The sequence below is a fragment of the Gopherus flavomarginatus genome, chromosome 4 (genome assembly GCF_025201925.1).
Source record: "Gopherus flavomarginatus isolate rGopFla2 chromosome 4, rGopFla2.mat.asm, whole genome shotgun sequence".
NCBI lineage: Eukaryota > Metazoa > Chordata > Testudines > Testudinidae > Gopherus > Gopherus flavomarginatus.
Genome location: NC_066620.1, coordinates 55,945,063 through 55,957,221, shown reverse-complemented (window position 1 = coordinate 55,957,221; position 12,159 = coordinate 55,945,063). Strand labels below are relative to the sequence as shown.

Here is a 12,159-nt window from a genome sequence, read left to right as displayed (position 1 = left end):
TGACTAACTAATTATTGAGGACTAACTTAACTAATTATTCTTCTTCGAGTGATTGCTCACATCCATTCCAGTTAGGTGTGCGCGCCGCGCGTGCACGTTCGTCGGAAACTTTTTTACCCTAGCAACTCCAGTGGGCCGGCAGGTCGCCCCCTGGAGTGGCGCCGCCATGGCGCCCAATATATATCCCTGCCGGCCCGCCCGCTCCTCAGTTCCTTCTTACCGCCGTGTCGGTCGTTGGAACTGTGGAGCGCGGCATAGCTGTCCTCCACGTCCCTAGCTCTCCTCGTTATCTATCGTTTATCTCTAGTACTATTGTAGTTGTTAATTAGATTGTTAAGTGTAGATAGTAGTAGTTAAGTATAAGTAAGTTGTAAATAGTTCTTCGCCGGGGGCTTAGCCCTTCCCGGCACCCGGCACCGGGCTCATGCCTGGTTCGCCGGGCTTCAAGCAGTGTGCGGCCTGCAAGAAGCCCATGCCTACCAGCGATCCCCACGACGCGTGCCTGAAGTGCCTGGGGGAATCGCACAGATCAGACAAGTGCCGCATCTGCAAGGCTTTTAAGCCAAGGACAAAGAAGGAGAGGGATCAAAGACTCCGAACTCTCCTTATGGAGGCGGCACTTGACCCGGCGGCTTCGCAGGCCGTGATCTCAGCGCCGGCACCAGATCGCACCGGCACCGAGAAGACTCCCCGGCACCGACCTTCTCCGGCACCGGGGACAGAGCCAAGGCCGTCGAAGTCTGCTACTCCGGCCAGGCAGACCCGACTGGAGCGCCCGGCCTCAACATCGGCCGCGGCGCCGCCGGCACCGTCGACTCCGGGCCCGGCGGGTCCGTCGAGTCCGGTGCCGCCAAGCTCCCCCATGAGATCTGGGGTTGAGATAGTGGTCCCATCTACACCGGAGACCTTCGCCTCGGCTTGGGACCTCATAGCCCTGACTGAGCCCACTCAGCTGCCACCCCCGGTACCTCCGGTGCGGGTCGTGTCCAGAGGCAAGCCCATGATGTCGGCACCGTCTCGGGACTCACGTTCACGATCCAGGTCCCGACGCCACGGTCGCTCCAGATCCCGCCGCCGCTCGCAGTCCCGGCACCGCTCCCCTCAGCGGTACCGGTCGCACTCGCGGCGCCGGTCGACATCAAGACGATCGCGGTCGGACTCCAGCCGCCGATACCGGCACCGCGATTCCAGGAGCCGGTCCCGACATTACTCGCCGCACCGGTCGACCTCCCGGCACCGAGCTGGTGGCAGGTCCCGGTCCCGGTCGACCTCCCGGCACCGAGCTGGTGGCAGGTCCCGATCCCGGCACCGAAGCGGCGCCCGGTACCGGTCCAGATCCCGGCACCGTGACAGAACCCGGTCCCGGTCCCGATCCCGGCACCGATATGACTCCCGGCACCGGTCCCCGGCACCGAGACGTTCGTCCGTGCCGACCCGCGCAGACCCTAACCAACCAGGGTCATCCCCGCCATGGCCCTCTAGACAGCCGTCTGTATCTTCCCAAACGGACAGCGGGTATGCGCTGGGCACCGACCGGCAGGCGGCGCTGTTCAGCGATCCGCCACAGCAAGACCAAGGCCCGCAGCAATGGGGATTCTGGACACCCTGGGCATACCATCAGGCCCAGGGCCCCCAACAGCTCCCTGCTAGGCCGGCGACTGCGGAGCGCAGGGCGCCTGAAGCCTCGTTGTCTCGCCCCCCTCCCTCCCCGGATGGGGAGGAAGGGTCCAAGCAACAAGACTCCGCTTTGGCTCCTGAGGCAGAGGCGAGGGCCGAAGGAGACCCGCCGTTAGACACTCTCTTGCCGGGGGTCTCCTCATCCTCCTCCCCGGATGAAGCGGTGGCTGGTACCTCCTCCAACAGCCCCCCCCCGCTGGATCTCAGGGCGCACCAAGACCTCCTCAGGCGAGTAGCTCAAAATCTGAGTCTGCAAGCCGAGGAGGTCTCGGAGATAGAGGATCCAATTGTCACCATCCTCTCAGCAGATGCTCCCACCAGGGTCGCCCTACCCTTCATACGAACCATCCAGGCCAACGCCAACACCATCTGGCAGTCTCCGGCCTCCATCCCTCCTACTGCGAAGGGCGTCGAGAGGAAGTACATGGCTCCTTCTAAGGGCTATGAGTACCTCCATGTGCACCCGACTCCGTGTTCCCTGGTGGTTCAATCCGTGAACGATAAGGAGCGTCATGGCCAGGAGGCTCCAGCCCCCAAATCCAGAGAGGCCAGGCGGATGGACCTCCTCGGCCGTAAGGTGTACTCGGCTGGGGCGCTGCAGCTCAGGGTCTCCAACCAGCAAGCCCTGCTGAGCAGATACGCCTTCAACTCCTGGGTGGCAGCAGACAAATTCAAGGAGCTGCTGCCACAAGACGCTCGCCAAGAGTTTACGGCCATCTTGGATGAAGGCAAGAAGGTCGCACGCACGTCCTTGCAAGCCTCTTTGGATGCTGCAGACTCAGCTGCCCGTACCCTCGCGTCGGGAGTAACGATGCGTCGCATCTCCTGGCTGCAGGTTTCTGGCCTTCCGCCGGAGCTCCAGCATACCATACAGGACCTTCCTTTCGAAGGCCAGGGCTTGTTCTCTGAAAAGACAGACCCCAGACTCAAGAGTCTGAAAGATAACCGAGTCATTATGCGGTCCCTCGGGATGCACACACCCGTGACGCAACGCAGACCCTTCCGGCCACAGCAACAACAACAGCGCAGGCCGTATTCCCAGTTCCGCCAGCGGCAGGACCTTAACAGGCGCCGCGGCAGGAATGGAAGGCACAGGCATTCGGGGAACCAAGGGGGGCAGAACCAAGGCTCCTCTAAGCCCCCGCCTGGACCTAAGCCTTCATTTTGAAGGTGCGCCCGAGGGCGCAGTAACAGTTTCCCCAATGGATCCTTCCCCCCCGTTTTCCAACCGCCTTTCATTTTTCCTCCCGGCGTGGTCCCAAATAACATCGGACCGCTGGGTCTTAAGCACGGTGCAGACGGGATACCGCCTGCAGTTTGTTTCATTTCCTCCTTCCCGCCCCCCTTCCTCGTCCCTCTTCAGGGACCCCTCTCACGAGCAATTCCTTCGACAGGAGGTGCAGACGCTCCTCGGCAAAGGAGCTATAGAGGCGGTGCCGGAGAACGAGAAAGGCAAGGGGTTTTATTCCCGCTACTTTCTGATCCCCAAGGCCAAGGGGGGCCTCAGGCCTATCCTCGACCTGCGAGAGCTCAACAAGTACCTGGTGAAGTTGAAGTTCCGCATGGTATCCCTGGGGACCATTATCCCATCCCTGGATCCGGGAGACTGGTACGCCGCCCTCGACATGCAGGACGCGTATTTTCACATTGCCATTTGGCCACGCCACAGACGTTTCCTTCGCTTCGTGGTGGGCCCTCTTCATTATCAATTTGCAGTCCTCCCATTTGGCCTGTCCATGGCCCCGAGGGTGTTTACAAAATGCATGGCAGTTGTTGTGGCGCATCTTCGGCGCAATCGTATCCACGTGTTTCCTTATCTGGACGATTGGTTGATTCGGGGCACGTCGGAACAACAAGTCTGCAGCCATGTCCGTGTGATCACCGGCATGTTCGCCACTCTGGGCCTCTTGGTAAACACGGACAAGTCCACCCTGATTCCCACACAGAGGGTGGAATTCATCGGGGCCGTCCTGGATGCCACTGTGGGCAGGGCCTTGCTGCCATTGCAGCGGTTCCAGGCCTTGTCGGCGATCGTTCAACGACTGCGGACAGCCCCCTTGACATCAGTGCGGACATGTCTAACCCTGTTAGGCCACATGGCGGCTTGCACCTTTGTGACCGGTTACGCTCGGCTCCGCATGAGGCCCCTCCAGTTGTGGCTCATCAATCACTACAGGCCGACAAGACAGCCGCTAGATATGTTAATCACAATCCCCCAGAGGGTATTAGATTCTCTCGGCTGGTGGCTAGACCAGTCCGTGTTATGTGCGGGTCTCCCTTTCCACCCACCTCAGCCCTCGGTGTCCCTAACAACGGATGCCTCAGATCTGGGCTGGGTGGCCCACCTAGGGACCCTGAGAACGCAGGGCCTGTGGTCCCAGGAGGAGGTGGGGCTACACATCAACATGCGGGAGTTGAGAGCGGTCCGCCTTGCTTGTCAAACGTTCTGTCATCAGCTTCAGGGTCGCTGTGTTGCGGTGTTTACCGACAACACGACGACCATGTATTATATCAACAAGCAGGGCGGCACCAGATCCTCCTCCCTGTGCCACGAGGCGATACGACTCTGGGACTTTTGTGTAGCCCACTCCATTCACCTCATGGCTTCCTTCCTCCCCGGAGTACGGAACACGCTGGCGGATCGATTGAGCAGATCCTTCCTGTCGCACGAGTGGTCCCTTCGCCCGGACGTCGCCCTCTCCATCTTCCGGAGGTGGGGTTATCCCCGGGTGGACCTATTCGCGTCCAAGGGGAACAGGAAGTGCCAAGCGTTCTGCTCCTTTCAGGGCAGGGAGCCCGGGTCGATAGCGGATGCCTTCCTCATTCAGTGGTCGACCCACCTGTACTATGCGTTTCCCCCATTCCCTCTGGTCCACAGGGTCCTTCTGAAGGTGCGCAGGGACAGGGCTCACGTGATCATGGTAGCCCCGGCATGGCCCAGACAGCACTGGTACCCCATGCTGCTGGACCTGACCATAGCCGACCCAGTTCCCCTGCCCCTTCATCCGGACCTGATTACCCAGGAGCACGGGACCCTCTGTCACCCGGACCTGCAGTCGCTGCACCTAGCGGCGTGGCTCCTGCGTGGCTGACTGGCTCTGAGCTGCGCTGCTCCACGCCGGTGAGGGAGGTGCTCTTGGGCAGCAGGAAGCCGTCCACGAGAGCGACATATTCGGCCAAATGGAAGCGCTTCTCCTGTTGGTGCGTGGAGAGAAATCTCCGCCCTATGGAAGTTTCGGTAGCCGACATCTTAGACTACGTTTGGTCCCTCAAAGGGCAAGGTCTGGCCATATCGTCGTTGCGAGTCCACCTAGCAGCTATCTCCACCTTTCACCCGGGTGCGGATGGTCGCTCTGTTTTTTCTCACCCAACGGTGTCTAGATTCCTTAAGGGGCTGGAACGTTTATACCCTAACGTCCGTCCCCCTGCTCCAACCTGGGATCTTAACCTGGTGTTGTCCCGGCTCATGGGACCCCCCTTTGAGCCGTTAGCTACTTGCTCCCTGCTATACCTCTCTTGGAACACTGCCTTTCTAGTAGCTATCACCTCAGCTAGACGGGTGTCGGAACTCCGAGCTCTTGTGGTAGACCCCCCATATACGGTCTTCCACAAAGACAAGGTGCAGCTGAGACCACACCCTCCCTTTCTCCCCAAGGTGGTCTCAGCCTTCCACGTCAACCAAGAGATATTCCTCCCGGTTTTTTTCCCGAAACCTCACTCCTCAGGCAGGGAGCAGCAGCTCCACTCGCTTGATGTCCGTAGGGCTCTCGCGTTCTACGTGGAGAGGACCAAGCCCTTCCGCAAATCCCCCAGCTTTTCGTGGCAGTAGCGGACCGCATGAAAGGGCTTCCTATCTCCTCCCAGAGGTTATCCTCTTGGGTAACGTCCTGCATCAGGACCTGTTATGACTTGGCCCGTGTCCCTACGGGCCGTGTGACTGCGCATTCTACCAGGGCGCAGGCGTCGTCGCTGGCTTTCCTCACCCGTGTGCCCATCCAGGAAATCTGTCGGGCAGCGACCTGGTCATCGGTCCACACCTTTGCTTCCCACTACGCCCTGGTCCAGCAGTCAAGAGAGGATGCGGCCTTCGGAACTGCAGTGCTCCATGCCGCGACTTCTCACTCCGACCCCACCGCCTAGGTATGGCTTGGGATTCACCTAACTGGAATGGATGTGAGCAATCACTCGAAGAAGAAAAGACGGTTACTCACCTTTGTAACTGTTGTTCTTCGAGATGTGTTGCTCACATCCATTCCACACCCGCACTCCTTCCCCACTGTCGGAGTAGCCGGCAAGAAGGAACTGAGGAGCGGGCGGGCCGGCAGGGATATATATTGGGCGCCATGGCGGCGCCACTCCAGGGGGCGACCTGCCGGCCCACTGGAGTTGCTAGGGTAAAAAAGTTTCCGACGAACGTGCACGCGCGGCGCGCACACCTAACTGGAATGGATGTGAGCAACACATCTCGAAGAACAACAGTTACAAAGGTGAGTAACCGTCTTTTTTTAACACTTTTCTAGATGGTTCTGTGACACTGCAATTGGAGCTCCATCTGCAGCTGAGGACAGTTGAGAAGGATCTGAGGGGGTTTGGATGCAAGAGCGCTACTTGAATCTCCAAGGGTACTGCAAGACAACTACTGTGCACGCGTGTCCCAACCAGGTACTTCTACCATAAATCGTTGATCAGTGGCACCGGGATGCACTGACACCTGAAGTGGAGCACCCACAGGGAAGTCGAAGAAGAACTTAAAAATCTTTTCTGATATGGTTATGGCTTGCTCTTTTCTGTAAAAGTCTCATAGATAATGGGCTTGAGGAACCTCCCACTGATTTTACATGAACAGAATTATTCTCAGTATATATCAGTGTAAGGTCTCAATCCTGAAAAGACTTATGCAAATGCTTAACGTAACTGAAGTCAATTGGACACATTGCTTCCTTAAAGTTAGGTCCTCATACCGCAAAGACTTGCACATTGCTTAAGTAGTGGGAAAATCAGCCCAGTAGTCTCACAAGAGATCTCAAGATGATCAAGGGATTTTTGTTCACAAGAGCTGGACAGAGATCCATCTTCTCTTCAATACATACACAAACTCCAGCTATGCATGATCACCAAGAACAGAAAAGACTCCACAGTGTTCAAATCTCTGGGCAAATTTCAACAAATGAAGAGGAAAAAGCTCTCCAGGTTTCTCTCAAACAAACTAGAAAATCCACCTTTAACAGAAATCCCATGCTATTTTATATCATCATGTGAAATTAACACAAAAGACTAAAAAGTAAATATGATTTACTTTTAAAACATTTTTCTTTAGACAACTGAGATAATTGGACTACAGACAAAAAATGTTAAGGGAAAACCCTGCTTCTCCTTTCCTCTGCAGACACATAGGGCCGAACAGGTAGTGGAACATGTTCCACTGCACAGAGCACAAATCAAGGGAATTTGCAAAGGAGGTTTCCACTCCCTGGTCTCAGTGGGGCTGTGAAGGATGGAGGATAAATCAGCAGATCTGGGACTGGAGCTCTATCGTTCAAACGTATCTGTGTGAAGTGGGTCAGGCCTGAGTCTTCAGGAGTTACAGAGTGACTCCATGGCCTAGGGTGGAGAGGGGAAGGATGCTATTTCCCTGGCCATTGGAGAACTCTCTCTCACCAAGACACAACACTTTGATTTGCTGCATATCAGGGTTTCTCCCTTAATACAAAATTTAAGAATTTTTAAACCATTGAAGTTTTTTTTATCCCTTTCTTTATTGAAATAAAAGAGTGACATTTAAGTTGTCAATCACTATCCCAGAAAAGCCTTATTCATTTTATTACCTCTAGTTTGTGAGTGCTTACTCTTGGAACTATAATTCCTGGGAACAGATCTGCCATAATGTTCTCAAACAGAGGAACATCTTCCGCAAGAAACTTGGGTAAATTAGCTTCTTTCAATGAATTGATTATAATGAGAGTTTCTTCTTCTGCAGGAACACTAGTATCATAATTTCTAGAAAAATTATAAAAAGAATGTCAAGCCAGGATATTTAATATATGATTTTATCTGTCTTACACTCTTGGAGAATATCATTCTCATTTTCCAATTTATTTATAATTGTGCATCATACTGTATATTTTAGCAGATATTTTGAAAATAATCACATTTTTGTACTGAAAAGAGTTTGGAAGGACAAGGAGAGATCAAACTTGTTTATTTAATTTGAATTTAACCTTGGAACATAATTTTGCTCACTTTCCTCATTTGGGAACCAATCCAATTCTGACTGAAATAAAATAAAAGATTCTCACTGACTTCAATAAAAGTTGGATCAGGCCCCTAAGTAGTAAATTCATACAAAATCTATTCAACAGGAGGGAAAAAAGGCAAACAAATAGAGTAAAACAGGAATTCAAGTCACAGTATATTAAAACAACAATCAAAGAAATGTAGGGCTGGATGGGATCTCAAGAGGTCACCTAGTCCATCTCCCTGTGCTGAGGTAGGACCAAGTATACCTAGACCATCCCTGACAGGTGTTTATCTAACCTATTGCTAAAAACCTCCTATGAGGGGAATTGCACAACCTCCTTTGATAGCCTATTCCAGTATATAACTATCCTTACAGTTAGAAATATTTTCTTTATATCTAACCTCAATCTCCCTTGCTACAGATTAAGATAATTACTTCTTCTCTATGTCCATTGAAAGTAGGACAACAATTGATCACCATCTTCGTTATAACATATTTATAGACTTCTCAGGTCTCCCCCTCTTTTCTCAAAACTAAACATCCCTAGTCTTTTTTAAATCTTTCCTCTTCAGTCGTGTTTTCTAAATCTTTTATCATTTTTGTTGCTGTCCTCTGGACTCACTTGAATTTGCTCACACTTCAAAGTGTGGCGTCCAAAACTGGAAGCAATACTTCAGATGAGGCCTCATCAGTACCAAGCAGAGCAGAACAATTGCCTCTCATGTCCCACATATAACACTACAGTTAATCCACCCCAGAATATTTGCCTTTTTTGCAACTTCATGTGTCATGGTATAATTCCCCACTCTGAACCTTAGCGTCCAAAAGATGGGGTACCAGCATGAATTCCTCTAAGCTTAATTACCATCTTAGAACCTGTAGCGCTGCCACCAACCAGGAATTCCTGTGTCTGGTACACTCTGGTCCCCCCAAAACCTTGCCTGGGACCCCCAAGACCCAGTCCCTCTGGATCTTAACACAAGGAAAGTAAACCCTTTCCCTCACCGTTGCCTCTCCCAGGCTTCCCCTCCCTGGGTTACCCTGGAAGATTACTGTGATTCAAACTCCTTGAATCTTAAAACAGAGAGGAAAATTCACCTTTCCCCCTCCTTTTCTCTCCCCCTCCCAGACTCTCCCTGAGAGAGAAAGTAATCCTAACACAGAGAGAAAATAACCTCTCTCTCCCCCTTCCCTCCTTTCTCCCCACCAATTCCCTGGTGGATCCAGACCCAGTCCCCTGGGGTCTCACCAGAATAAAAAAACAATCAGGTTCTTAAACAAGATAAGCTTTTAATTAAAGAGAGAAAAATAGTGAAAATTATCTTTGTAAATTTAAAAAATGGAATAGGTACAGGGTCTTTCAGCTATAGACACTGGGAATACCCTCCCAGCCTAAGTATACAAGTACAAATTAAAATCTTTTCAGCAAAATACCAATTTGAACTCCTTCCAACCAAATACACATTTGCAAATAAAGAAAACAACCATAAGCCTAACTCGCTTTATCACCTAATACTCACTATTCTGAACTTATAAGAGCCTGTATCGGAGAGATTGGAGAGAAACCTGGTTGCACGTCTGATCCCTCTGAGCCCCCAGAGTGAACAACAACCAAAATCTAACAGCACACACAAAAAACTTCCCTCCCTCAAGATTTGAAAGTATCCTGTCCCCTCATTGGTCCTCTGGTCAGGTGACAGCCAGGCTCACTGAACTTAACCCTTTACAGGCAAAAGAGACATGAAGTACTTCTGTTCTATTAACCCTTGACTATCTGTTTATGACAGCATGACATTGTCTCATATTCAAATTGTGACCCACTATACCCCCAGACTTTTCAGCAGTACTACAGCCTAGCCAATTATTCCCCATTTTGTAGTTGAGGATTTGATTTTTCCTTCCTAAATGCAGTACTTTACACTTGTTTTATTGAATTTAAACTTGCTGATTTCACACCAGTTCTCCAATTAATCAAGGTCAGTTTGAATTCTAATCCTGTCCTCTAAAGGACTTGCAACCCCTTCTATCTTGGCGCCATCTGTACATTTTATAAACTCATAGACTCTAGGACTGGAAGGGACCTCAAGAGGTCATCGAGTCCAGTCCCCTGCCCTCATGGCAGGACCAAATACAGTCTAGACCATCCCTGATAGACATTTATCTAACCTACTCTTAAATATCTCCAGAGATGGAGATTCCACAACTTCCCTAGGCAGTCTATTCCAGTGTTTAACTACCCTGACAGTTAGGAACTTTTTCCTAATGTCCAACCTAAATCTCCCTTGCTGCAGTTTAAGCCCATTGCTTCTTGTTCTATCATTGGAGGCTAAGATGAACAAGTTTTCTCCCTCCTCCTGATGACACCCTTTTAGATACCTGAAAACTGCTATCATGTCCCCTCTCAGTCTTCTCTTTTCCAAACTAAACAAACCCAGTTCCTTCAGCCTTCCTTCATAGGTCATGTTCTCAAGACCTTTAATCATTCTTGTTGCTCTTCTCTGGACCCTCTCCAATTTCTCCACATCTTTCTTGAAATGCGGTGCCCAGAACTGGACACAATACTCCAGCTGAGGCCTGACCAGCGCAGAGTAAAGCGGAAGAATGACTTCTCGTGTCTTGTTTACAACACACCTGTTAAGCATAAGCATACTCTCCACTCTATTGCCAAGTCATTAATGAAAATATTGAATAGTGCCCAACCCAGGACTGATCTGAGCAGGACCCTACTAGATGTCCCGTTTTGACAGTAAACCATTAATAACTACTCTGAGTATGGTTTCTCAACCAGTTGTGCACCACCTTTTGGTAATTTCATCTAGACCTCATTTTCCTAGTTTGCTCATTAGAATCTCATCTGGGACTTACCATGGCTAATACAATCCAGTTCTTTAACATAAATACCAATGTCTTAACAGCAGTTGGAAGAAAGAAAGAAAGAAGACCCCAGATATATGGGACTTTTGTTAAAAACATACACCTTATTGAGGAACATCATAAACACATTAAAGGTAGCTGGTTCCAAACACCTTATATTTCTCCAGGAACATCAAATAAAAGAAGTAGAAATCATTATTGCCAAACATATACCTTACTAAATAAAGGATAAATATATAGATAATGAAGGCAAATGTCTAGTTAAAGGTACATTTGGTGATAAAATGCTAATGTTAGGAAGTATTTGTGCCCCTAGTCACAGTCAAATACTTTTTTTCAGAAAGTTATCTCAGACATTAGAAGATTTTAGAGAAGGAAATATTATTATTGGATATGATTATAATTGTATCCAGATCCTGGGTTAGATAGATCAGAGAGGTAGTATAATAAAGGACAGATTAATTCTTCTCCTGATTTTCTATCTAATGGAAAAACATACTCCAAGAGGTGTCTTAACCCAAAGAAAAGAGACTACTCCTTTTCAATATCCCATAGAACATATATGATCTCTAGATCTTTGCTTAGTACAGCAATGTCAGCACTGGAAGGATGCATCCCTTGAGCAGATCATGCATTAGTTTGACTTCTTATAAGACAGTGGAAAGACACACTAAAATGAAAAAATGGAGATTAAACATCTCACTTCTATGGGATGATAAGAAAAGAGTTGAAGATATCAGAGAGGAAAATAAGCAATATTTTAAGGAAAACAGTGATGACTAGATTTTAAAAAGCACTCTGTGGAATATCTTGAAAACAGTAATTGGGACATCCTAATTAACAAAAAATCCTATGTTAGAAAAATTAGAAAAGCCGAAATGCAAACATTGCTCAATAAGGCTGAAAAATTTAAATTACATCAGAAAAATCAATCACAGAAAATATACAAAAAATAAGAGAGGTCAGAAGCAAGTTAGATTTTCTACAAACAGAAAAAGTTGAACTGGCAATCAGATACACCAAACACCTATATTATGAAAAGATTAACAAAAGTGATAAATGACTAGCTAATAGACTAAAAATTTTTAAGGGAGTAAAATTATACTTCCAGTCTGGAAGCGACAAATCAACTGGCAACTGGCCCAAAAGGTATATGTGAGACTTTTGCAAACTTCTATAGGAGTCTTTAGTCCCTAGAGTCAGTTGACCATAAGCTGATAGAGGAATATTTTGCTAAATCTTGAACTCCCTGACCTAGAAGCCCTGGAGCAAGATATTAAATCAGAGGAAGATCTAGAGGTTATTAAGTCTCTTAAAAATGGTAAATCCCCATGCCCTGGTGGATTTCATCCAGAATTCTATAATTTTTT

The 12,159-nt window shown here is 49.4% G+C and overlaps 1 protein-coding gene across 1 annotated transcript in view; it reads right to left on the bottom strand.

The window, feature by feature from the left end:
• Positions 1–12,159, bottom strand: part of DNAH14 (dynein axonemal heavy chain 14) — a 490,898-nt gene that overhangs the window by 243,617 nt on the left and 235,122 nt on the right. Inside the window, exon 36 of the mRNA XM_050948398.1 lies at positions 7,503–7,674. Within this exon, the coding sequence (XP_050804355.1) occupies positions 7,503–7,674 (172 nt within the window). The remainder of the gene's footprint in view (positions 1–7,502; positions 7,675–12,159) is intronic.